The sequence below is a fragment of the Hypoxylon trugodes genome (assembly GCF_022578975.1).
Source record: "Hypoxylon trugodes strain CBS 135444 unplaced genomic scaffold F4822scaffold_1, whole genome shotgun sequence".
NCBI classification, from domain to species: Eukaryota; Fungi; Ascomycota; class Sordariomycetes; order Xylariales; family Hypoxylaceae; genus Hypoxylon; species Hypoxylon trugodes.
In genome coordinates, this window is record NW_026250016.1 from 1,328,302 (window position 1) to 1,353,975 (window position 25,674).

Sequence of the window (25,674 nt, forward strand, 5' to 3'; positions counted from 1 at the left end):
GATGTAAGAAATTATGGGGATTGGTCGGTGTACAAACGGCCGGCGTGAACCCAAAGTTTTCTACCAAGTACCTAGAAATTTTGGAAGTGTTTCGGCTGTTTAGGCGTGACCACCTGTTCCCCCACCTTTTTTTTAACTTGCCTCAAAAGTATCCGGGTACAGGTACAGCCCGATTGGTATTTACTATTACGGCAAATGCTACCGTACCTACGTAACCTCAATGTCCCTAGGAGGTACCGAGTTTTACCTAGATACCTTGTCCTTTGGGTAGACTGGGTAACTTCCACCATCTACATATGTAGTTACTCCATTAGGTAGTTAGATCTTAGTTGTTGACAACAAGCTGCAGGATATCAAAGTAACCTAATGGAGACATGTATGTATATGTAGCACTTAGGGATTAGTACCTACACGAGGTGGATGTAGGAGACCGACTTGTCAGCCTGCAGCTTGATTGATTGATTATGCTTGGAAGGCCTAAATAGAGACCACTCACGCAGCGGCAACTTGCAACATACTATGCATGAAAATGCGAGTGATCTTGCTGTCTGGTCAGATGATTTGTGAAGAATAAAAATTTCAAAACGACGCGATGAAATTTACTATAGATATTATTAGACGTAGCATAGATACATCTTAAAGTGGCTACTAAGTCATTAACTAACTATATTAGATCTCGGAGTATGAATTTTATAGACTTATACAATAGGAATCAACAAGCTTTAATTTGACTCGGCTACTTTGTTTCTTTCTTTCATCTATTTATTAATAGCTTTTCTTTAGGAATGTCAGTGCGCTGCTATAGTCGTCATTATCGCCTTTGTCAATAAGTAAGTCACTAGGTACATATGCTGGAGGTACACATCCATGGATAATTTGAAGATGTAATACAAAATGGGCGACTGCATGAGACTAAGTACCTGGGTATCCATCCAACCCCAACAAACCTGATTGGTCTAAAAGATATTTTCATTCTGACCAATGAACTTTGAACAGGTTAGGTATGCTCGGACATTCCCGCTATTTCGGAGCTACGCTATCTCCGTTGAAACGGCATGGTGTCTCCATAGCCGGTACCCATATCCAATTATAAGTAAGCCTAATCAACTCCACATAACCGAACAACAAAACAAGGTTTTATCGGTCTATGACTCGCCTTGTGCTAAAATGGGGGAATTGACTTCGGCAAAAATTGATGTGTAGGAAGGAACCTCGCTTGTGCGGGTAGAAAACAAAGCCGCATTAGGGAAATTCTAAATTCTACGTGTCGCATCATCTACTACCACGAACGGATATAGTAAGCTCCTCTTGATACTAGATTTTTAACTTCAGCTACACGTGCATTGGGTATTCCCACTCTACGCTAAGGTATGGTTGCGTTAGAATATAACTATTAATATAGGGATATGTATGCCCTGCATTATTCTGGGATGTTTAGCTAACCATGCATATTCCCTCTTTGCTCTACCCGCGCTCGCCCGAAAATAGTGCTAATTTTCTATTATGTAGTACACGACACAGCAAACGAGGCAAACAATTCTCTGAACATCCGTTCGCAAGTTGATATTAGTATTATATATAATTCAATAATTATATCATTATATTTCTTATTATTTAATATTAAATCTTTTAAGCACCTAATTGTGAAATCACCGGGCCACCTAACAACTAACCATTAAAATGCTGTAATATCGACGAATATCGACCTAAAACTTACTGAGACGTAAAACCTCATTAGACCACGAAGGTTAAGATAGTGCTACGCATACAAGATGCTACAGTCCCAGCACGTATATGCAACTGTGAAGACCGTACATCATGAGCCGCCTATTTGCATGACGTTGAAGTTTGGGTCAAGCGGCTGAGTGCCAATAATCTACTAGGATCGTCCAAGAAACACTCGAGAGGCACAGGATCCAAAACTTTATTGCATCAGCTGCGTAAGCTTGAGCACGGAGCCTCGTAGGACTTAAAGTGACATAGTGAATCTAGGTATACTTATAATGGTATTCCAGATACTTCATTAATGTCACTTCAATTGTGAACTACCTAAAGGGAACTGCGTGGCCGCTACCAAGTAAGCTTCACCCCGGCATGAGTAGCGAGTGGCTGATGTTGGATAGCTGGTCGGTTTTTACCGACCATCCTACCGTCATGATAGGGCTACACACCGACCTAATACTTAAAGGTGGAGGTTAGAACCAAGCAGCAGAATGTACGTACTTTCTACCTATTACCATTTTATAGTTATATACTTAGATAATCCCCCAAGTCCAAGTTCGGTAACCCCTAAGGACACAAGTAAATTTGTGAGTGCCGCTTTTGTAATCTACACGAAGTAGATCCTCAATCTGTATACGAGGATACTGTTGGAATGATGCTGTGTAACTGGCTTAATTATAAGAATGCAAGACTGTGTCGAGAGTTGATTTAAAGCTGTCATTTCTCACCCCGAACCCCAACATTACATCCGCCGATACGAGAGATCTGAGTGGCCAAGCGACCGGCTACTAGACCGAATCATATATCGAGCACGCTTATCACCGACGTCGTAACTCGGGTCTTTTACTTCTCTTAGCACAGCGGGTATATAACCGGGCGCTGTGTTTCACGTCTTGCATACTTTTCAGCCAATAAACCAGCATTTGATACCTGGGTAGGTACTGCTGCAGCATCCGATGTCCTACGTACAATGCCCGGGCGGCTAGCTGTAGTGGTTCCGTCCTCTAGTAATGCCAGCTTGCATTTTACTCGCGCATTCACCGAAACAGTGGCGTCTGCAGGCCCAGACTGTTTATTAGGATTGATGAAATAAGTTCTGTGGCATATCTCCGTCGTCGTTTATCGCGGCAGCTTCCGACTCCCGGTGTCGACCTATCTGATAGAATAGCTTTCCCCCACGCGCCACCGACGCAGTGACGTAGGCTGCTGCCTTGAGAGTGCTTATGCCCCCAGTAGGTTATAAAGGACTAATCAATGAGTCGGCCGCCACATGAATTGAACCTGCATATAAGCCAATAGATCGGCAACAGCTACATAAATTTGCGCACCTTTGTTCTTGTACTCTCGATCTAGGCAACTTCCAGCGTAGTTGTCATCGAGGCGATAAAAATCTCAGTGGCTTACCTATAGTCCTATCGATTGAGACTCGATGCCTTTGAGATTCGCTGGACCTTGCTCCTAGGAGGAGGGACGGCCCTGGAGTACACGCTGTGGCTGAATCCATGTATGAAATATTTGGCTTGAACATTCACATGGTAGTAGATTTGGTCGTCCTTTAGCGTAGTACTCACCCTGCGTAAGTTTCATCTCGTCGGAATGTTGAATAATCGACTCGACTCATAGAGGAGTCGGCTTCATTACCGCATTGGGGGTCGACTTTATATCTTGACAATTTGGTAGCTGTCGTTTGGTCAGAATACGAGTGATATTGACGCAGATATGCAGCGTCTTGTCTAAGTCGACGCCTGTAATGTATGTCTCGCTTTTTTCCCTCGGTATGGCGTGGTGATGAGACTGAGGCTTTTGGGATTCACCACTGATTCTCTTTAGTCATTCTGGCCTCTCGTTAGAAAGGATAGAGGCTGTGGGATTCTCGGTGTATTGAAGTTGACGTTGCTAACAGATATCCGAATATGACTATCAATGCCCCTTTTCTAGAGAGCAACCATGAAGATGATAAGTCTGGGACAAACAGGGTATAAGGTTGTCCCCAGATCATACGTTACGTCATACCATAATGGTTAATGGGATCATACTTCTCGTACGACAGTCAATGGTGAAATGAATTTTAGCGACTATTTACAACCGCTTAGAAGCAGCCAAGGATCACCGGCTCTAGGATTCTGAAGACGAGAATGTTATTATATTGCTGCGATAAATTCCTACGCGAGCTTATTGTTAATTGTTATCCGTGCGTACCCGTCATTGTTCGCCAAGGCGTGTATTTCAGCTGCCCTAAGGACTAGGATCTCAGTAAGCTCAGACCACAAGTTCTGTTGTACATTTGAATTTTTAATTAATTAGGTTACATAGATTTGTTCAAAAAGATTCTATAGAACTGTAGTCTAAGGCACATGTGGGATTAACCAACGTTTACGGCAAACATGACAAACGTGTATCTATATTCTTTTATAACTTTGTTAATTTTTGTCATATACGCATTAGATCTCATTTCCGAGTATTATTTATTACATATTGGACTAAAACTCCTCACACGCCACACCACATCCCTACAGATACATCGCACAGGCCAGTCATATATACGGACCAGGTGTGGCTAGAACATAAGGAAGACTATACATAATATAATACAGCATGTATAGTATATGTATAAGGAGCCAAGCAGCTCTGATAGGCAGCAGATATGAATAATCACCACGTGACAAAAATTAATTGAAGTTAACGGAAGGCTCGATTTTTCGTTCATAATATAGTCTTTCGACAGTATGCCTCGTATTAGATTGAAGGTTCCTTCCTCTTTGAACGACAAAGAGCCGCCGAGTACTGTATGGGAGGCAGCCAAAGTAGCGTACGATTGTGTGTCCAATCTGGAACAGCCTAAACATAGACCCATCGTTCGTTTACTAAATGAAGTCCCTTACCGCCAACCTTTAGAAAACCAACGTCCTCCCGGCCATAAAAAGCCCTTCTCAGTACTAAAGAGACGTAGAAATCGTAAGTTAGAGGGCCCTTTCCAATATAAATACCTAGGTAGTCATTAATAGCTGGTTAGAAAACCTATTGGCGTTGTGTGTTCAGTTATGTGGCTCCCCACGTACAAATACGCAGCGATGTACGAGGTATATCAACGGTCGAGGCATGTGGCAAGAATGTGTAGTAGCCCCTCAGCTACCGGGCCGCCAAACGGATATTCTTAACTCGGCTTGTGCTAGCTGCTATTATAATGGCTGCAGTAAGAACTGTTCATTCGTCAGTACGTGACATTTACATTTATAAGCAGATATCCTCTTAAAAATAGATGTGCTAACTGGTGCCTACTTTGACATAGCCCGTGTAACAGCTCCGGAACCTTCACTACCTTTAGCAGCGCAGACAGTACAAACAACCGCTCTTATGCCAACGCTCGCTGTATCTCACGACCCAAAATTGACAAATTATATAGAAGAGTAGATATATGTCAAATACGACGCGAATGGCCATTCGAATGGACATATTAGAAAGGTTAGCTGCTTTACAGGCCATAGACAACGAGAGACAGGACCTTACAGACTTAGCATCGAATGCTTTACAGTTTTTACAAGACGACGCAATGCAGGATATAACACATTCAACTACAGACTTGAGAGAAGAGGGCCACGAAGAGCTTGACATAGAATGGATAGGTATTCTTCAGTAAGGTATCCTGATGTGCAATTAGCTACTAAAGGTTTATTCATAGTTCCATAAAAGAAAATTTAGCCTGCACTAGTATTGCCAAAACACTCGACATATTTAATTCATGTCACTTTAGCTGTTGTTTCATAGATTAGTAGTTCAATTACCCCATCATTACATAATCATATAGTCTTGATGTTTTGAGTCCAAGCTGAAACAAGGCGGGATGGGGATGTCACCACTAAACGTCCTAGCTCTGGTCCGAATAATTCTTCATTCTTATATCGATCTTGAAAGACAAGAGTAAATTTAAAACATCTATTATTTTATGTTTATGTTTAATCCGTTATTACTATTTTTCACCTAGATAACTGTACATGATTGTTAAAACCCTGATTTTTACCATCTTCGTAGATTTCGCGCGAGACTCTAGAATGTCTTCACCCTAGGCCTTCGCGTTTCATAACCCCTGTAAGGTGACGACCTAGGGCCACCCTTCTACTCTCAGCAGCGTCCGAAAGTAGTAAATCGCCTATGAAGCTCTCACTGTTCGGCGCTAGCATGATACAATTCGAGATATTCTGAGACAGCGATGTTGTAACATTCGCGCTGGGGATTATGGATCTCTTATGATTTACCAATCAACGGAGATCCTCCGCACATATCGAGGATCAATTAGGGGATACCATTTCGCCAGCAAGTCTTAGCGATTTCTTCTGTCGTAAAAGTGGCTCCACTGGCCTCAGACAGGGCTGCAGAATGGTCACATATTCTCTTTTATCTATGATCGTTTCGCCCAAGTCTCTTCTTTTCTTCTTGTTTGGCGCTTTTGTCCTCTGTTTGGTGTTAAACAGTGCCCTTACCATACGTTTCTTCGCACCAGGTGTGCTTATTAATCTAATTTTCATATCAATCACAATGGCGAAGTCATATCGTGGGGTTCCTCTAGACGAAGAACCTTTTCTTGCTAAAGAGGAAGGAATCGAAGGAGAGAAGTGGACGAGAAAAACGGAAAGCGATTTCATACCCGAACGCCTGCGAAGATTAAGTCCGCATTGGGCTTGGCTGGGTCATGCCATTCTACTATCCATATCCTTTGCCTTCTTTGCGGCATCCTTCTGCTCGAAAACTTCGAAAATAACAGACAAGGATTACATAGAGAAATACTCGGCGTGGTGTATGTTGGATATAGACTTTCTTCTTGATTGGCGTCGTTGCTAACGATATTTATAGCACCCGCTGTCAGTGCAGTCAAGTACGAAACGCAAAATTTCGACCTGCCTCCCGTAGCAGAAGGACCGTATATAGGGAAGGGCGACGATGTGGATGCAGCGTGGGATAAGATTTCAGCCAGTACGTTAAAGGATCCGTGGCCGATATATATAGAATGATCATCTAACATGGTTATTAGTTGGCGACACGATGATATCTCGCGACGAGATGATAAACCTAGGTCTAGATCCCGATAGCTCTCTCGCCATCACCGACCCGAGGGATGGGAAGCCAGGGTATCGGGTCGCGATCGAAGTTTTCCACCAATTACACTGCTTAAACCTATTGCGACAAAACGTATATAAGGATTACTATGCGCCTATGGGAGGAGACACGGCCGATGCTCCCCCGGATCTACGGGGCCATCTCGATCATTGTATCGATGCGTTGCGACAATTCGTTATGTGCCAGGGTGACATCGGGGTGTTCAGCTTTCATTTTCCGTTCAACGACGGAGACCCGTGGCCGAACTACAGCACGCCGCACACGTGCAGGAACTTCGAGAGCATCCGTCAATGGGGTGTCGACCACACAGTACCTAGGGGACCTGACGAGCCTGAACATTGATATGAGAATTACTTCTTTCTCTCTCTAGAAGAGAGATTTATATAGCATTTTGCATTAAATGAGCGACATTTGAACATATTAATCCGAGGCTTAACTGAAACGTCAAACTGAAATATTGATCATATGTTAGACTTCTGCCGCAAGCTGATGATCCACATTATGAAAATGTGTCGACCTAGGCTTTAAGTGCTGCAGAATCCCTTGATTTATGAGGTCGATCTGAAGAATGAATTCTCTTTAAGAAGCAAACTCACCCCGTACCTTGGTTACCTCATGCTTTCAGAAGATAATGGTATTGGACACAAAAAGGTAAGTCCGCATATATTAACGTAGGAGCAAGAAGCGAGAAGCGAGAGGCGAGAGTAGGTACATATGTACTCCGGGTTTTAATTGTGGAAATTGGTAGGAAGCAAAAAAAAGCCATTGAAGGATGAAAAGCCATGTAAGTGATAAGGTTAGGGCGAGCTGGGCGAGATGATGGCCATCCAAGATCTCCACGTGCGAGACAAGCTTAGACCAAGTCGGGCAAACCCCTGAATACGAATACGAAAGAGGTGGAGGGAAAGAACGGCGCGGAGCGGAATTAAAAGCGGGTAACATGGCATTTCCGTCTTATCAGATCGAAAGCGATGAGCCGATTTGCAGTCGCTCTTGTCAGTTTTATGTCAGTTGTATGACCCAAAGAGGTTAAGCGGCCTATTATATGGGGAGAAAATTTGAGTTACCGCTATTTCTTGCTCTTAGCAGAGCCCAATACTCTGGAGACTTCGGAAGCTTAAGATTCCAGTGGTGTCATCTCTCTAGCGAATCAAGTTACGGATTGCTGCATCCCGCACATCAGCATGAGCCCCTATTTTATTTTACTACGTACTATGCACACTATGCACTCCTTTCTTTCTAGAACGGCAGGGCCGTAGAACGATTGTTTTTTTTTTTTTTTTGATTTCGCTATTGCTATTGATGACATCTAAATCGATACTGTACGTACTAGGTATCCCTGTTCGATTTGTTTTCCCGAATGGGCCGATGCAATTGATAATGGTTCGACGTCAGAGAAATAAAAGCAGAGTAGTAGCCCACCTCTAGTTTGTCAGGAACACCTTTCATACATACATCTATTTAAATTCAGAGTTAAGGAAAGCTGAAGGTTACTGCTTGTTACCTCACCTTACCCTTTTACCGGTTAGCTGTACGCTGTACCTGTACCCTCTTAAACCTTAAGGTTATCGATTGCAGCTCTAGCCAGGAACGAACCTCTGGAGCACTGAACCATTTCAACGAAAAGAGGGACCACAACAGGCGGACCCCTGTTCCCTCTGTTCCCCCTGCTCTCCGATAGATTTCAATCTAAACTCCGAGCCTAACAAAATTCCCAATTCCTAATTGAGCAGCTCAGACGCCTTGACTCGCTGAAATTGCATAGCACTTAGACCCTGACTTTAATAAGTCAGTCCCAAGTGAAAGCAATTTTCTCTTCGCCACATATACACGTCGTGGGCCCCCCCAAAATACTAATACTAATTACATTCTTTTAATATTTATCCCATTCGATCTTTTTCTTCTCTCAGTTGTTGTTTTGTTCGCGTTTTCGGTGTAACTAGTCTATTCTTTTATTCAAGATGGACGTCGTACTCGAGCTTACCGACACCTTCATAGCTGATTATGTCTATGCTTATGCGCATCCATTAAAATCAGCTGCCCCTTACGATTATCTCGATGTCGCCAACAATTCTACAGCGCAACCCCTTTCGTCATGGCAGTTCAAGACGTCCAACCCTTACTTCCCTGTCGAGCCCAGCAAATATGCCTACATGAGCGCGTGGGATAGAGATAATGTCTACCGCCAGGGCATCACTCTGTTCTTAATCACATGGTTCGTGTTACTCCTTTTCAAAATGTTACCGAGTTCAATGCTAACATAGTATACTTAGGATCTTTGGTTTCATTCTATACTTTGTTTTCGCTACGCTATCCTACCTTTTCGTCTTCGACAAGAAGACAATGGAACACCCCAAGTACCTGAAGAACCAGATGTGGCTTGAGATCAAGCAAGCGAACAGAGCGATGCCGGTCATGTCCCTACTCACCACGCCTTGCTGGCTCCTCGAAATTCGCGGTTACACCAAGATGTACAGCACGCCCGCCGACGGCCCGGGTCTGTGGTACGAAATCCTCCAATACCCTCTCTTCATCCTCTTCACCGACGCCATGATCTACCTCATCCACCGAGGCCTCCACCATCCGTTGATCTACAAGCGCCTTCACAAGCCTCACCACAAGTGGATCATGCCGACCCCCTACGCCTCGCACGCCTTCCACCCTGTCGACGGCTTCGCGCAATCGCTCCCCTACCACATCTACCCGATGCTCTTCCCTCTCAATAAATTCGCGTCGGTCGGTCTATTCGTCTTCGTCAACTTCTGGACTATTATGATCCACGACGGCGAGTACGTGGCTAACAGCCCCGTCATCAACGGCGCGGCCTGCCACACCATGCACCACTTGTACTTCAACTACAACTACGGCCAGTACACTACCTTCTGGGACAGACTCGGACGCAGCTACCGCAAGCCCGACGACAGTTTGTTCGAGAAGGAGAAGAAGATGAGCGAGGACCAGTGGAAGAAGCAGGTCAAGGAGATGGAGAAGATGGTTAAGGAAGTCGAGGGTGTCGATGACCGCTCCTATGACCCTCATGGAACTAAGAAGAACAACTAGGTGTTCTTAGACCATCGCCTCGTCGCGAAGCGCTTGGCTGGCCATGTCTAACACGGCTAACGGAAAGCACTTTGCTTAGGCGTTGCTAGGGGAACGATATACGGCAGTGATACGAACCTCATTAATTAGTGCTAGTCACACGAAGAGATTAGACGGCGATGTATTGTACATACGGGCAGAATGCTGGGCCCACCCCTTAATGAGATGACGGCGTTTAGGGAGTGGACCATTTTTCCATATAAATGGAGGGTTTTGATAGGGGGCTGCTGTTCCGACTTTAGAACCCTCGAACGCAAAAAAGAAATCAAGTCGTGGGGCCTCGTAGATGAAAAAAGAGGAGGCAACTCTCGTTTTCCGTCAGCAAGAAAAAGCAAAAGAAAGATGAAAGAGAAATGGAAAAGAGGACCGGATAGATATACTGCGAGGATTTTTATCTTAATAATGCAAAATAAAACCTAATGTTCTATAATCCCTGATTGTTCGGATGTGCGTAGAGTTCGGTGAATTGGAGTGGTGGTGGCGGATTCCGCCAGAAGGGATGTAGTTTGTGATTCTGAGACTTCGAGCTAGAGGCTTAATGTGCTTGTAGTCCATGAGATTATGCCGTGATACTTGTGTTTAGGAGTACAAAACCGGTTATAATTCATATAGATGTTTTCTGGGGATGCAGTACGACTAATCTGTGAATTGTAGTACGGTCTTCCGTTTCTAGTCGAGATTTTGATTCATGTGAAATGACAAGTAGAAACACTTGTAGAACGACGCACAATTTAATCACCGTAGAGCATAGGTCGGTTTGGGGCTTATTAAGGAGATTTATGTTGAGGGTGCCGACCTTACCTAGTTTATCTACTTTTACTGGATCGATAAAGCACTACGTGTTTAGGCAGACTGGGCGACACATGTAGATTAAGAGTATTGACAGAGATGTAGATATATTGAGTCAAGGAAATTGCTGTGGATATGTAGATATCGATCGATTCATTACCATCCTCTGTAGTCGCTTCCACGAGTACTATAAGTGACCCCCTTTGAGGCCACGAATGTAGGGCCCTTGATTGTTGTGATATGACACACTCGAGCATACGGCTCTGTATGCTGAGTTGAGCTCATCCCAAAAGATATAATTCGACTAGTCCCAGGGAATGAAGTATCCCTATCCGTAAACGCCAATGCCGCCGTGAAGCAGTTGCAGTAATAAGGAAATCGCGAACGCTTTTCGCAAAGTTGAATAGGTCGGTCCGTCCATACCATCTCACCCAGCCCATCCCCTTCCGTGCCTGATCTAAGCCAGCAACCAACCGACCAGCCTAGTATTCCATACCGTCCCTACCATACCAAACACATATACACGATTACAGACACATCACATCTCCACACGTAGAAGACGTGACCCATCACACACCAACTCCACAATCCAAAGTCCGTGCCTACGCTCACGAAAAGCTAACGAACTTAGGATCCTTCGGCCTACCATCCGCCGCAATCCCATTCGCGCTAAACCTCTGCTCCATGTACACCCTTCTAGCCTCATCAAACCGCATCCTGCGCTTCTTCATAATAGCCAAGATTTGCGTCTTCGCCTCGTCGTCTAATCCCGCGCGACCGTCTCCTCCCTCAACATTTGCGCCGAGATCGAAATTACCGCTTGAGAGACCGGCTTCGATGTCGTCGGCGAAGGATGTGCCTGGGATGTGGGAGTAGGTGTGTCGACGGCATTGGAAGATGCGCAGAGAGAGCCAGTAGTTGCGCGTTAGGTAGAGGATTGTGCCGACGACGAGCGCGGCGAAGGTTAGGGAGTAGAGGAGGTATGCCATTTTTCGGTAGATTTAACTTTGGGATTGATATCCGGTGGTTTGGTTTGAGAGATAGAAGGTGGGGTGATGGTGGTGGTTTGTGAGACAATACGGAGTACGGAGTATGTATCAAAGGTCAACCGCTGACGAATTGGGGCGACTGGGTAGTTAGGTAGGTTTAATTGAAAAAAAGAGAGCTGACAGGAAGAAGAGAATTCAAGAGAACGCAAGGGAAAGAACAAGAAAAGGAAGAGAATGAATTATGACTCGTAGTCCTTTTCGCAAAATGTATGCATATAAGGTATCGTGGAATCAAGCCATCGGAAGAGACGGCGTTGTTGCAGTATGATGCATTAAGCAAGTCGAGTTTGAAGTTTGTAAGTGGATGGAGCAAAGAGAGAGGCCGCCCCATATTCTTTTTCTTTAGTGGCCGAACTTAACTGACGACACACTTTCCACTAAGCTAAATAGCCTGTGGCTCGTGCGTCTTACGTGTTCCGCGTTTTAAGTGGATATATGTATTATGCATGATGTTACATAATCAGTTCGACTTACATACAAAAGAAGTACCTTGTATATATCGAGACTAGTACCGATTTAGCCAAATAAGCGACTCCCACACTGAAGAACTCGAACATTTGCGCCTACGAACTTGTCGAAATAGTTGAGTGATTGAATTGAATTCGGACAATCGAACCTTTCCCACCCTTCTGCTGCTCTTATCCCAGACATATTTCAAAATGACTCTTAGCACCAGCAACCTCGTCTCCGCAGACCTTGTCTGGGAGATTGTCCGTAAGTTTGGGTCCTAATTTATGAGCTCAATTGATAGGGCATTGTGCTATGGCAGAGGGGCTAATCTTCGATATATACAGGAAACAACAACGCCTACCTCGTCAAGAGGAAGGAATTCGGCGGCGTTCAGTTCTCCCGCGACCCTCTTAACCTTACCAACAAGAGCAACCGCAAGGTATGAGATTAAGCTACTATACTCGATTATAATAAGTAGTATTAGGAGTTTGGGGCTAACTTGGAACTAGAATGCCGGATTCGTAAACGACAAGGTATGAACAAATCGAACTTGCGAGAATTATCGAGATAATTGTAATCGCAACGAAACTTACGATTGGAATATTAGGCTATCGGTGTTCAACCCGCGGAGAAGGGAGGTGTTAAGGTCATCAGCAAGAAGGAGTCCGCATCGCAGAAGCCCAAGGAGTCTTCAATCGAGACTACCCACAGCGGTGGTCAGGCCACGCGAAAGTCAGTTCCCCGTCGTTACCTTACGAGGCCCTAGACGTGCAATATCTGGCTATTTGACATACGGGTTGGGCTAACATATTCGATTACACAGGATCTACAAGACCGTCGCTAACCAGACTGCCAAGTCCGGCTACCGAGCTGACCTCCGTGAGGCTGCTGTCGCCCGTGTCTCCGCCATCCGCCAGTCCCAGAAGGACCCCAAGCCCACACCCGAAAAGAAGCCCCGAGGCGCTAAGGCCAAGAAGGCTGCCGCCGTGCCGGCATAAGCTTTTCCATGAAGATGGGAAAGGGGGTATACCTATATGAGGATTGGGTCATGACTGCAAAGAGATAAGGTCGGCCGGCGAATAAAGGCATATGCATTTTTTCCTTTGGTAGTCAATCCATAATCTCGAAAGGCGTCTGAGGAATACTTGCGTCGAAATTAAAAAGAAGGCTTGCTCTTTTTGCGTGATTTGATACGGACTTACCTACATATCCCGCATACTCCCAATCATAGGGGATAAGATAACTCGAAACTAAATCCGGCAGGGCGATCCGGAGAATCCCAGCTTGTTTTGCGGCGCTTGGCGGATAGGGTGTGTGACACGACAAGGCAAAGCTCAACCCATTCATATGATACGGCTTTGAGTTATTTTATCCTTACGCCCACATTGTGGGTATGACAGGTACCACACCTAGGTAGATACTCGCCATTAGTGAAAGGTAGGCCAGGGGTATCGGAAGAAGGCTCATATCCGTTATTGATAAGTAAATTGTTCCGTCGGTCGGTATTCACATCGAATCCCTCGAAAGAGATCAAAAGACATTAAATCATGATTGATTTTCCTTTTAGCCCGTCCGACCTTGCCCGATTCCGAGATGGGAACCTCGGGAAATGGGTATGATGCAAAGTTCGGAAGAGCTGCGGTAAAAGAATATACTAGATAATTTCTATTCCGTAGAATAACCTCGGGTTAGGGGAATTGGAACATATGAACCCTGATGAACAGCTATAACTTTAGTATACATTATAGTATACCATTGTAGATATTTTGAGATTGAGAGAGTGATGTAAGCAATGCAAGCTTGAGAGATATTTGACTTGTTAGTGAGATGTTTATTTTGCAGGTCGTATTATTGGATAGCAGGAGCATCCAAGGTACATCTAGGTCGGTAAGGAAGCCGCAGAAATGAACCTTCTTTTGCATGTGGTTTCAATAGGTTTGGTAGGTACCGCCCCGACCTGCGTAACATAACTAGGGAATTAATGGTGGGGTAACCGCCAAACTGCCCAGGTGCATTAAAGCTAATGTGGATTCCCCGATTCCCCCTTCAGCATTATCGTCCCTTGCCCCGCCTTCTTGCGTATCAACTCAACTCTCTTCTAATTTCATCATCCTACAACAAAGTCTGTCTTGTTTCCCCTAACCGTTTGCCAACATAAATAAGCCAAGGTTTGTTAATCCACTCTCTCGTTTCAAATATTTCATCTATAAATTATCTACCGTCGACCATCTTCCTCTTCGTCAAATCTACCATTCTCAAATAATCATAACGAACAAAAAGATTACTGACGTACGAATCCCTGTCCTAGTAGTCCCTCAACCAAATTACCCCACCTCGACATACAAATCGCGACTATGGTTAAAGCTGGTACGGCGCGCAACGATCCTAAACTGCAATTCTGGAGAGCATCGGCGCTAACGAGATATTAGTTGTTGCTGGAGCCTCTGGCGGTATTGGCCAGGTCTGTTATTTCCTCCATTCTAAAGTATAAGAAAGAGCTCCGAGCTAATACTAAGTAGCCTTTGTCCCTCCTTCTGAAGCTCTCACCCCTCGTCGACGAGCTTGCCCTTTACGATGTCGTCAACACACCCGGTGTTGCTACCGATCTCTCTCACATCTCCTCGACCGCTGTGAGCAACCCACTTCCAATGTAATAAATGGTAGTAATAGCAATATCTAACAATTGGTAGAAAGTAACAGGTTACCTACCCAAGGATGAGGGTGGAAAGGCTGCTTTCAAGGATGCTGATATCATTGTCATCCCCGCCGGTATTCCCCGTAAGTTCTCCGTGATGCCTTCAAAGCGCCGCAAAAATAGCTCATATAAACATAGGTAAGCCCGGTATGAGCCGTGATGACCTTTTCAACATCAACGCTGGAATCGTCAAGGGTCTGATTGAGATTGCTGCCGAGGTTGCCCCCAAGGCCTACATCCTTGTCATATCCAACCCTGTCAACTCTACTGTCCCCATCGCTGCAGAAACCCTGAAGGCGAAGGGTGTCTTCAACCCCCAGAAGCTATTCGGTGTCACCACCCTAGACATCGTCCGTGCCGAGACCTTCGTCGCTGAGATTGGCGGCAAGAAGACCGGCTCTGAATTAACCGTCCCCGTCATTGGTGGTCACTCCGGAGCGACCATCGTCCCTCTCTTCAGCAAGATCAGCCCTAGCGTAACGATCCCGGATGACAAGTACGATGCTCTTGTCAACCGTGTTCAGTTTGGTGGTGACGAGGTCGTTCAGGCCAAGGATGGTGCTGGCTCCGCCACCCTATCCATGGCTTTTGCTGGATTCCGGTATGAAGTGCCGTAAATATATATTTTTAGCGGGAAAAGCTAACTATCGATTAGTTTCGCGGAGAAGCTTTTGAAGGCGGCTAAGGGCGAGAAGGGTCTTGTTGAGCCTACCTTTGTCTATCTACCTGGTGTACCTGGCGGTGAAGAAGTTGCGAAGGCGACCGGCCTGGACTTCTTCTCCGTACCCGTTGAGCTCGGAGTAAGGCCCCCCAAGAGATTTAGTAGGAGTTATGCTAACAATCATATAGCCCAATGGTGTCGAGAAGGCCACCAACCCGTTGGCTGGTATCACCGAGAAGGAGAAGTCTCTGGTAGACATCGCGATCAAGGACCTAAAGGGCAACATCGAGAAGGGTGTCACTTTTGCCCACAACCCCCCTCAAAAGTAATTATCCCCTTGATTCACTTGAGATGATTTGCCCGGCTCATGGAGCGTCTGGGTATGAATGCTATGCGATGTGCTTTACCATCACCACGAAAACACGTTGCCCATGGGTTTGGCGTGGTTTGTAGACAAAGTCAAAACGAGACAGTTTCGGCGATAATTGAGATCGAGTAACTGATCCTATCTGCTTGCATAGGTTGTAATAAGTGACGTACGTAACCGTCGCGAACGTAGGCGAATCATTTCCCTCGCATCTAAACGATTTATGGGTGCCCTGCCGGAGATTTTGGAAGAAACCATGGTTCGTTTAGATATGGAGGTCGTTGGACGTTGGATAAGTGAGATGGAGGTATATTAGGTATAGACGAACATTTGTGCGGGAATGGAGGATGGTTCATCTCGTCAAAAACATCATTTGTAGATATCAGTCCACTATAACACCCTAAACGCCGGTACTTTCTAAATGCTAGACTCCAAACAATACCGAACACCTAATCCTTTTTTATTTACGCCGTTCCTATTCACCTCTTATGATCATGATGATAATGGTCGCTTCCATAGAGACCATATACACACAATGTGCGTGTAAACTGTTTGCATGGCTGATGGGTTTTATGAATCACCAGTAATATCCGGGACTCGAACTTGGCTAGGTATAACCAAGTCGAACTGATGATGAGAAGATGGCCTAGGGAACTATTTTGAAGGCGTAGTCTTGATCTGGAAAATCGCGCCGGGTAATTCGCTTGTCTCAGCTTGTACCGTAGCAGCGATTCCCATGGCTGATAACGCACCCCTCAATATACCGCATGGAAACCAGAGGAACTACACATCCTGTTAGACCATACATCATCTGATCATCTAAATGATGGGGTATAGTAGAGTAGAGGAACATACAGGCTGCGCCCGAACAACAGCTCGTCCACCGGCATCAGCACTCATACGAGCGAGCGGGCGGAACGCGTTATCGGTTAATACGTATACGCCGCGGTGGTTGGTCTTGAGGTTGTCGACTTGTTTTTTGAAGACTAGCATCCATAGGTCTTTACAGATGAATTTTATGGCGTCGAGGGTATCGTTGAAACGGGGGCGGTCGCGGGAGAAGCTGTTTGTCCGGTTTATTGTTAGTGTTGGTTCTGGATTGGTATATGGAGGGTATTTGGGGAGGAGAGGGAGGATAGGGGAAGAATAGAGCGTACCGCTCGACGAGCCCTAAACCAACACGATAACCCAAAGTTTCTAGCCGGTAAAAAACAGCATCACGTTCTTCATCTTCATCTAACCTCCTCGAACCCGCCCCCGTCGCTGTTCCTGTCGCTGTTGCTGCATTTGAACTCGTCTCGGGCGCATCAGCAGCAGGTGGGGATAAAGAAGGCGAGGAAGGTGAAGCGCTGTCGTCTAGTTCGTTGGCGACGCGGTAGGCCATAGGTACTAGTTCGATCATGAGGAAGTCCAGACACGAGGTGCTTAGGAAGGAGGCGCTCGGGTCCGAGGCGTTGAAGGGGGGGAGGGGTTGGTCGAAGGACATTTTGGCGGTGTTTCCTCTTCTCTCCTCTTTCCTTTACTTCGTATGTTATTTATATTCCTTATGTCCTATGTATTATCGTTCTTATCGCGAGGAATTATTAGTGGCAGCAGTGCCTAAGAATAGCTATGCGCAACGTTTGGTATGTAGATAGGTATCGATGTGGTAATCCACGGCGCATTGGAAGAAGGACGAGGGGTCGAATGCCTAAGGTTTCGTGACCGATTCGCTCGTTTATAAGCTTGTTCGTTTCTTTGAAAAATTGTCTTTGCTTTCACACACTCGAATTATCGACCGACTCGTCGTACAACGTAATAACTTCGAGACTCAAGGCTGGACAGGCAGGGCTGAAGCTTTTCGACATTACAATTACGGAACCTTGGGAGTTTGCGTCGCGGGTGGACCCCTACTCGGCGGGAACTAGCGACTCGTTTAATTGCATGTAACATTGGTCACGCTGATAATGGGGTTATCACACAAGGGATTACAAAGTCATGTCAATCGAGGAGTTGAGAAGCGATGCAAGTTGCAAGTTGCAAGTCACCATAGTACAAGTGCGATGCTCATTTCAGGAATTTCATTATTTTTAGTCTTCAGTCTCGAATTAGAAGACCTATTTTAAGAGAATCGGTAGGAATTCACTCACAGTCCGATCCTAGTAATATCATCGCCGAAGTGACAAAGTCCCCCTGAATCGCAAATCAAGCAACTCTAGGTACTTTTTAGCCATCCCGAAAATCAAGAGGTATTCCTGCGCCCTTCCCCTGCAACGCCGATATGACTAATTCCTCCCCTGTTTTCGCCGTGTCCATACGCGCGCCTGGTCACATCAGGCGATTACTATCTTCTATGTACAGAGTACACCCAGGACGAAGGTGGGCATAGCTCCGTCTTGGAGTCTCAATACTGCCAAATTCCATGACTCGAAATTCCTAGCTTCATGCAAATTTCTTGCGCGTATCATTCGTTATAGAAGCCAAGCGCAGCCAAATTAGAGCACGCGTCTCTCCAGTGCCCATTAGACATCTAGTCGCGAGCAGATTCTGGCATATAGCCTCGTAGAAACTCCATCGTCTGGCACAGTAAGGATTCCATCGCATTCCGGGGTCGCCATGGACGAGCCCTATATCCCTAATAAGCGTTATAAGCAGAAGGAAAACTTGAGAGGCCATTAGACGAAGGTCCCTGGTATTGTCGTTTCGGAGCGCGAACAATAGGCTCGTCATCCTCATCACTACTGAGGGTAAGGTCAATAACCTCTGCCGGCCTCTTGTTGCTTCCAGACCTTTGAGTGTTTGGTGTTCCCCTGCTGGCGCTGGCCGAGGCCCCATTGGTTCCCAGGGACCGACTTGGGGTGGCGAAGGAATTTCTTCCGCCAAAACCATTGGTACCATTCCCAAAGGCGTGGGTATCGGAAAGGATCGAGAGATCATCGTCGTCTTCTACTTTACTGGTGGGAGCGGCTCGGGATCGACTGGATTCTTGTTCTTCCACCTTTGTTCTCCATCGACCATCCGGTTCGATGGTAACCTGTTGTTGCGAGTCGGATGTTTTCTCCAACACCTCCTGGACATATTCATCAATAGCTAGGGTCTCAAATGGCGCCGGCTTATAGCAAATCGGACAGCTCCACGTAGGTCCTTGCTCTTGGAGTTGCATAAACGATTTCGCATCAAAACATTGTATGTGATTACAGGACATGCCTCGACAGGGGACCTTGAGTCTCGTGTAGCTTAGGGGGCACAACAGAGACAGGTTTTGAGACGTCGCCACCACGTCCGGATCGTTGGCCTTCTTTGATACTACATAGGTAATTTAGCAACATGATTCAAAGCCAAACAGGAAGGGGGAACCGGGACTCACTGTCTTTGATAACGGATGCCTTAGAAATCTTTCTCGTCCTTATCTTTGTGACGAGCTCGTCGATCGAGTGTGTTTTGCAAACATACACTGCGAGGTAGAATTTCTGTTCAATCGAGGTTAGCTCAATGTACGAATGGAAAGAAGCACCACTTGGACTCGACAAATTGACTCACTCGAGTCTTAGCTGATTTGCGCCTTCTAACCTTGTCCGTCAGAGCGTATGTAAACTCGACGTTGTTCGTATAGTTGGCCTGCTTTAGTCTGAAGAAAGGTGTGATATCGACAGGATGTGTTGATCCTGGCTTATTCTTGAGACCCCGCAGGTTATGCTTAACATCGTCCCCATTGATCTTGATTTCGGACTGGTGGGGGAATTGTATGTCCTGAGGCCCTGTGTTGTCGCTCCCACAAAAGAGCATGAGCTTGGTGGGCAGATTGGTAGCGCAGCGGCTAAGTTCCGGAAATTCGCTAGACTTTAAGGTGATGGTTACGGAATTTCGGTGGTTGTTCATTGCTAATGCTGAAACATTAGTTTGGACAAGTATGGAGCGCAACTTAGCACAATATCTCACCTGGACATGGATGAAGATTGCCGACTCTCGACTCGATGGTATAAAAAGGTGTGTTTTTGAAAAGGCTATCGGAATGAGAAGCTCGAGGAGTTGTGTAGGAACTGGTAGCACCGTAGCCTCCCCCATTTGTATAGCCTTGTTGGGCCATACTAGAACTTCCCGAGTTGTATGAACCGTATGAATTGTTGTAATACGGATTACGATTACTTTGCGACTGTGTAGCCATACCGCTCGGTGTCACGCTCGTTTGACTAGCGTTTCCTCCCCGTATGCCTAATATCGTACTTCGGATCGCGTTGTATTTCGCGGTATCGGCCGTATAGGTCTCATGGAGTGCTGAAGAAGCGGGCGTTAGTAGATAGTCGGGAGTAAAGTATGCTGGGCGCATAACCGTAGATTTGGGAAGTACGAATGTTGCAGTGAAGAGGTAGTGGGTTGTTTGATTTGAAGAGTTGAAGTTGGATAGTTGGATAGTTGGAAAAATAAATTCACAAGTAGGATGAAGGTGTATGGAGTAGAAGGTAGTAGCAGTTAGGTAAGTAAGGCAGGTAGCAGGTAGCCGATAGGGCGAGGAGGGGAAAGGCTGGAACTTTATTATAGGGAAGCAACTTTCTGCCAAGATGACTGGTTGTTCGTTCTCGTGTGAACCAACTTCGCTGGAAGATGGAGTATAGTGATGCCTTGGGCGTCCAATTTTTTTTTTCTTTTTTTTCCGTCTTCCGCTTTACCTAACAATAACAACCAAACATATAGATGGATGATAACCCATGGGTATATAATATATAAATATTGAATATTGACTTACCTTCCTTGATGCGATTTTGCAACTCGGCCTTGACCCCACCTGTTTTCAACCCATTATTCGAGCAGATTGACTGTAATTGTTTATTAAGCATGGATTGTGTAAGTCGCTCGAGCGATCGGATATCGGGATTACTGGAGGACATGGTCGCTATGTGCTGTCGCTACTTCTGCTATTTGTTGCTATCGTCTCGAAGGGCAGGAGCGCGTGGCCAACCCGAGCCACTTCATCAGGAAGGCCCAACCTTGCGCCGACCTTGCTAACTTTAGCTGCTTTAGCTATTCCAGCCAATTATTCCAGCTAATGTACTGCAATTTCGGAAATAGGGAAGGTGGAAGCTCGAAATCTCCAAACTTTCCTATCCCCGACCCCCCGTAGCCCCGTATGTACGCGTAGGTATTGTAGATACTGTCGATGCGCTGCGTAAGGCGAAAAAAATCTCGCGAACAGGATCACGGGTTAAGGCTACTGCTGACGAAGAGCCACGGTCGGAAACTTTGGTTATCGCTGTATTTATGTATATGAACCTAGATGCAGAAATGTAAATTAGATATCTTTTCGTTAAGAATCGATAGATCTCCAAAGTTAAATTCTGCAGGCAAAATGTGACGAGGAATGCTTGATGCAAATAAATTTTGGTCACAAACAAAATATAGACGCCGATTCTTTTTTTGCAGGGCTTTGCGACGTCTTCGGCGGCTGATAAGTTAGGTTTGGTAGGCAGTCCGGAGGTAGCTTTGTATCACTTTCTGCACGAGAAAATTCACCGCCTGCCGAATTAAGGCAGTTTAGGCCAGTACTAGCAAACCTACATCTGACGATTGTAAAGTGCGTACATCCTATTGTATTCTTATTTCAGCTTATGTACCCTGGTTAGCGTCTACCTTAGCGGGATCTACGGCAAGGCTTAATCTTTTTTTTGCCCCACTACTAGATAGGTACATGGTTGTGGAGTACTCCAAGGAAAAAATGGGACAGGAACTTTTTTTTTTTTTTTTTTTTTCAATTCAAACATTTTGCCATTCGCCATTGAAGTTCTAAACCTATGGTAAATATCTTCTAGGTACCTAGGTAAGCATACTCCCACCCGAGACCTCTCATATGTTGTATGAATTTGCCCCTATTTCGGTCTAAGGGTTTCGGACCAGTCTTGTGCGTTGTGCTAACATTTCACAAGTTGGATAAAAGACAACCCACGAAGATCCCAGCAAGCCCTCTAAATCTACTATTCACAATGGCCAAAAGCGCCCGCTCCAGCACGCGCAAGGCGAACAACCAGCGGCTTAAGTCTAAGGTCTTTGGTCCCGTCGAATCTGCGAGAGCCGAACGTCTTTCAGCCAAACTCCTCGAACTTGCCGCTCAACCCAAGCCCCCGAAGCCGGAGAGCGATGAGATGAGGATAGAAGATGGCGGGGAGGTGGTGGCGACGACAACTGACGCTCAAGATAATTGTAAGATAATATCCTCTATATTCTATGATATGGACGTAATTGTCTCTAACTTAATGTCGTCTTTAGCCATGGACGTCGACACCGTTAAACCCGCACCGTCCAAGCGCAGCGATAAGAAGCGCATCGAGAAGCGAAAGACGAGAAGTAAGATCGTCTTTCCCAAATATGGAGACAAGAAAAAGACGAAGAAGCGCTAGATGCGATGATGATAAAAAATTTCAAGGCTTGGTAAAAACGGAACGGCTTGGCGTTTGGTTGCATTTTGGTACCTTAGTAGTACATATCTACTATTAGTTAAAGAATGATACCCTTTATGGACTCATTTGGACTGCTATAATTGCATCCCTCTTGCTATCTAGCTTGACGTAGTAGCAGGTACAGGGGCAGATACTACCGGTGCGGTAGGTGCTGTAGTTGACACCGGTACTGAGACTGCTGGCCCTGCGGTGCTAACTGGAACTGTTGTTGGGGCTGTTGACGCTGAAGCAGGGTTTGGAAATTCCTTCGAACTCTCAGATGGAGGAGCAACCGAAACCGGGGTCGATAAAGTTACGGGTGCCCCGGGTAGGCTTTGGGTAGGAGCTGCCGGGACCGGAGCTTGAGTTGTGGTTGACGGCTGGCTTAGAGTAACGTCTGCCTTGGGTGGCGCCGCAACCGCGATACCTGCTTGATTTGTTTGTTGACCAGACACACTCGGCGTGGTCGATGCAGCCGGGCCTACTGGTGTAACCGGGGTAGTTGCGACAGCTGGTTCAGGCTCAGGCCCCTTGCCTGATTCCTTATTCGACTCAGGAGCATCCTCTTTGGGCTCTTCTGGGACATCCGTCTTCTTCGGTGGTCCGGGTGCAGATGGGTCAAGGAACCGAGTCGGTACACCAGTCGCGGCAAATGATCCGCTACCCATCCACGCGCCAACTCTGCTCCACTTATACTCGCCACTCCATAGCTTTCGTATCTCTTGGAATGCGTAAGAATTATAATATAATAACCCAGTCTTAGGGTCCTTATAGCGAGCTGGGTGATTAGTGATAGCACAACGAGGCACCGGAGCAGGTTCTACACAGGATTAGTCAAATTCTACAAGCGCATGAAGCGGGATAGCTCACTAGGGAGTTTAGCCATATCTTTGGCAAACAGAATTCGATTCTGTACAGACTTTTCCTTCACAGCATTCTCGTCGAAATTCTGTAAGATAATACAATTTCGCGTAGCTTTGCCATTAGCGGGGGGCGGCGGTGGTGGCGGTGGTGAAGTCTCTTTAGGCGGGTGCTTCTGCACATCAGCCTTAGAGGACTTAGTCGCACCTAGAAGATTTTTGTAATTACGCCGAACAGTTGGCGTAGGTTTCTGTGCAAGGGTCGATGTCGATGCTTGCGGGGGTAAAGGTGTAGGTGTAGGTGATGGTGCTGGCGCTGGTGTGGAGATCGACGTAGATAATGGAATGGGTGTCACTGTAGGTGCCGGTGTCGGCGTACGTATGGATGTAGGTGTAGAGGTGGTTGGTGTGGGTTGTGTTAATGGTTGAGTGAAGTGAGGAGCCGATACGGGAGGAGGGGGACGTGCTCCCGTTTGGGGCATCGAGAGAGGTGATTGTCTCTGTGCGGTATTAGGGGGCGCGAGAACCGCCGAATGGTTGCTAATATTAGGCGTGGAGTGATATCCGATCATAGGCATAGAAAGACCACCCTGAGAAATTCCTGCTGGGGGGGCTAAAAAGCTATTCGAAGGCGGTTTCAGCTCTGGAGGCTTCATAAGTTGAGATGGTTGGGGAGGCGCAAACATGCTGGTTGTATAGACACCTGTCGATGGTGGTCGTATATCTGGCGGCCTAACCTCAGAAAGTTTGGTTTCCGGTAATTTCGGTTCTGAGATCTGGGTCGGAGGCTGAATTTGAGCCTGGCTCAGGCCTGCGGGTGAAGGTGCAGGCGCTTTGTCTTTGGAGAGTGATGCCAACTCAGCCGATGCCGTACCGGTTACCACGGGTGGTATTGGCTGATCTGGTGTATTCGTAATTATAGAAGTCGCCGTTTTCCCGCCTTCTAATGTGGCATCTTTAGGGCCCGCTAGAGCTGGTGCCGACCCTTCTTTACTAGGTTCATTCACTTTCGCTTCTGGAGCTTTAGTTGACACTGAGCTGGCATCGTTTGTGGCTGTCGATACTGGTTCTTTAGGTTTATCAGATTCTTCCTTCGGAGACTCTATTGATAATTCCTGCCCGGTGGTAGAGGCTCGCTTCTTCTTGGCGGGCTTATCTTCAATAGTGACAACCTTTCCAACATGCTTCAATTTTCCATCAACCCATTCACCTACTCCACTCCAGAAAGTGACCACAGGACCATCAAGAGTCCTATTGTTCAGCGCAGCCAATTTCGCCCTCCGTTCCTCCTCACGCTGCTTCTCAGCCTCCTCCCAGCGATTTAAACTCTTCGAATTCTTCTTTTCCACGATAGCCGCTTCAGCTAATCTCTCTGCTTGTGTCATGGGCGGCTTCTTCAAAGCTTCCATCTTTTTTGCCTTTCTCTCCATAGCTTCGACTTGTTTTAGACGCTTCACTTCTCGTTCGATCATCTGTTGATGCAGTTGCTCCTTACTCAGCATCGTGGTTTCTCGTTTGGAAGCTCGCGTAGGCATGTCGGCCGGGGATGGTAGCCAACTCGTTCTTTCGGATTTCTTTTTGGGTCGCGGCTTGGGTTCTGGTACTACCGAACTTCTCGACGGCGTAGGCACGATTTTAACCTTCTTGCGAAACTTGATCGGTATCGCTTCTTGGGCTTTTCGTTTTCTCGCTGCCTGCCTACTCTCTCGCACCTGTTTCTCTAGCTCTTTTTCACCCTCCAAATCATCAGCAGCCTCTTGCGCATCTTCATCGTCCGACGATGAGTCCATTTGTACATCGGAAGCATCGTCACCGACATCCGTGAAGCCTGCATCATCCTCATCTTCGGCGAAAAGTAGTTCGAGATCGTCGTCAGGTTCTTCTGCAGCGATCATGGACTTCATACGATTACCAGCAGTAGATCGTCTTTCCCTTCCTGTCGCTAACCACTCAACAGGTTGTGGGGACTCGTCCTCATTGTCGGAGTCGTCATCTTCGCTACTCGAAACTACGGCATCGCGATCGGGCTCATTTTCGTCTATTTGCATGCGCTCCTCATCCTCTCCGGTCGCCATCTTTCGCGAATGCAGACCTTGTCAACCAACACTTCCACCTTTCGAATTAAATCATTTGTATGGGATAAAAAGGGTCTTCTAACGTAACTCGTAATTCGTACAGATAGTTTGCTTCGCGTCTGTTTGTTGACTAGTTGAGATTGAAGTTTGAACGGCGAATCTTTCAATTAATCGCGTCACTAAACTTTTTTGCAGGGGTCCGCAAAAGCTTCATATACTAGGACGTCATTGGCTCATGGGCCCATCTATTGCGATAATCGGATATTTGCTTTTATATCTTAATTGCGTTAGATGCAAACTCTATATAAATACATTCAGCTTCGCCGTCGCTATCTAACCATTTCCTCTTTTCATCAACACTCATACAAGATCTGGATCTCATGAGATG

At 46.2% G+C, this 25,674-nt stretch overlaps 10 protein-coding genes across 10 annotated transcripts; 6 read left to right on the top strand and 4 right to left on the bottom strand.

Moving 5' to 3' along the window:
- Nucleotides 1-4,441: 4,441 nt before the first annotated feature.
- F4822DRAFT_384797 (uncharacterized protein) lies at nt 4,442-5,450 on the top strand. Its single transcript, XM_051456562.1, has 3 exons — nt 4,442-4,677; nt 4,736-4,936; nt 5,012-5,450. The coding sequence occupies exons 1-3, from the start codon at nt 4,449-4,451 to the stop codon at nt 5,131-5,133; spliced, it is 552 nt and encodes a 183-aa protein (XP_051319250.1). The 5' UTR covers nt 4,442-4,448; the 3' UTR covers nt 5,134-5,450.
- Nucleotides 5,451-5,586: 136 nt separating this feature from the next.
- Nucleotides 5,587-7,656, top strand: F4822DRAFT_384799 (uncharacterized protein). The gene is made up of 3 exons (XM_051456563.1): nt 5,587-6,514; nt 6,571-6,690; nt 6,749-7,656. Exons 1-3 carry the CDS (start codon nt 6,097-6,099, stop codon nt 7,174-7,176), a joined length of 966 nt encoding a protein of 321 aa, XP_051319251.1. The 5' UTR covers nt 5,587-6,096; the 3' UTR covers nt 7,177-7,656.
- Nucleotides 7,657-8,074: 418 nt separating this feature from the next.
- On the top strand, nt 8,075-10,365 carry F4822DRAFT_384803 (C-5 sterol desaturase). Its single transcript, XM_051456564.1, has 2 exons — nt 8,075-9,049; nt 9,108-10,365. Exons 1-2 carry the CDS (start codon nt 8,796-8,798, stop codon nt 9,892-9,894), a joined length of 1,041 nt encoding a protein of 346 aa, XP_051319252.1. The 5' UTR covers nt 8,075-8,795; the 3' UTR covers nt 9,895-10,365.
- A 447-nt stretch (nt 10,366-10,812) lies between these two features.
- F4822DRAFT_384804 (protein precursor) lies at nt 10,813-12,136 on the bottom strand. Its single transcript, XM_051456565.1, has one exon. The coding sequence runs from the start codon at nt 11,709-11,711 to the stop codon at nt 11,331-11,333; it is 381 nt and encodes a 126-aa protein (XP_051319253.1). The 5' UTR covers nt 11,712-12,136; the 3' UTR covers nt 10,813-11,330.
- A 145-nt stretch (nt 12,137-12,281) lies between these two features.
- F4822DRAFT_14326 (60S ribosomal protein L28) lies at nt 12,282-13,275 on the top strand. Its single transcript, XM_051452883.1, has 5 exons — nt 12,282-12,485; nt 12,566-12,660; nt 12,731-12,754; nt 12,829-12,953; nt 13,045-13,275. Exons 1-5 carry the CDS (start codon nt 12,431-12,433, stop codon nt 13,217-13,219), a joined length of 474 nt encoding a protein of 157 aa, XP_051319254.1. The 5' UTR covers nt 12,282-12,430; the 3' UTR covers nt 13,220-13,275.
- Nucleotides 13,276-14,575: 1,300 nt separating this feature from the next.
- On the top strand, nt 14,576-15,906 carry F4822DRAFT_435671 (malate dehydrogenase; the record flags this gene model as incomplete). Its single annotated transcript, XM_051462227.1, has 7 exons — nt 14,576-14,588; nt 14,651-14,682; nt 14,741-14,851; nt 14,912-14,999; nt 15,055-15,517; nt 15,572-15,716; nt 15,766-15,906. The coding sequence occupies 7 exons, from the start codon at nt 14,576-14,578 to the stop codon at nt 15,904-15,906; spliced, it is 993 nt and encodes a 330-aa protein (XP_051319255.1).
- A 331-nt stretch (nt 15,907-16,237) lies between these two features.
- Nucleotides 16,238-17,961, bottom strand: F4822DRAFT_384815 (transport protein particle component). The gene is made up of 3 exons (XM_051456566.1): nt 17,102-17,961; nt 16,800-17,007; nt 16,238-16,727 (listed from the first exon to the last, which is right to left on the bottom strand). Exons 1-3 carry the CDS (start codon nt 17,428-17,430, stop codon nt 16,599-16,601), a joined length of 666 nt encoding a protein of 221 aa, XP_051319256.1. The 5' UTR covers nt 17,431-17,961; the 3' UTR covers nt 16,238-16,598.
- Nucleotides 17,962-20,403, bottom strand: F4822DRAFT_384816 (zf-MIZ-domain-containing protein). Its single transcript, XM_051456567.1, has 5 exons — nt 19,863-20,403; nt 19,494-19,804; nt 19,291-19,393; nt 18,074-19,229; nt 17,962-18,018 (listed from the first exon to the last, which is right to left on the bottom strand). The coding sequence occupies exons 1-4, from the start codon at nt 20,248-20,250 to the stop codon at nt 18,559-18,561; spliced, it is 1,473 nt and encodes a 490-aa protein (XP_051319257.1). The 5' UTR covers nt 20,251-20,403; the 3' UTR covers nt 17,962-18,018; nt 18,074-18,558.
- Nucleotides 20,404-21,898: 1,495 nt separating this feature from the next.
- Nucleotides 21,899-22,312, top strand: F4822DRAFT_423952 (uncharacterized protein; the record flags this gene model as incomplete). The annotated part of the gene is made up of 2 exons (XM_051460066.1): nt 21,899-22,115; nt 22,182-22,312. 2 exons carry the CDS (start codon nt 21,899-21,901, stop codon nt 22,310-22,312), a joined length of 348 nt encoding a protein of 115 aa, XP_051319258.1.
- Nucleotides 22,313-22,391: 79 nt separating this feature from the next.
- F4822DRAFT_14571 (YL1-domain-containing protein) lies at nt 22,392-25,442 on the bottom strand. Its single transcript, XM_051452899.1, has 2 exons — nt 23,222-25,442; nt 22,392-23,171 (listed from the first exon to the last, which is right to left on the bottom strand). The coding sequence occupies exons 1-2, from the start codon at nt 25,284-25,286 to the stop codon at nt 22,471-22,473; spliced, it is 2,766 nt and encodes a 921-aa protein (XP_051319259.1). The 5' UTR covers nt 25,287-25,442; the 3' UTR covers nt 22,392-22,470.
- Between the last annotated feature and the right edge of the window lie 232 nt (nt 25,443-25,674).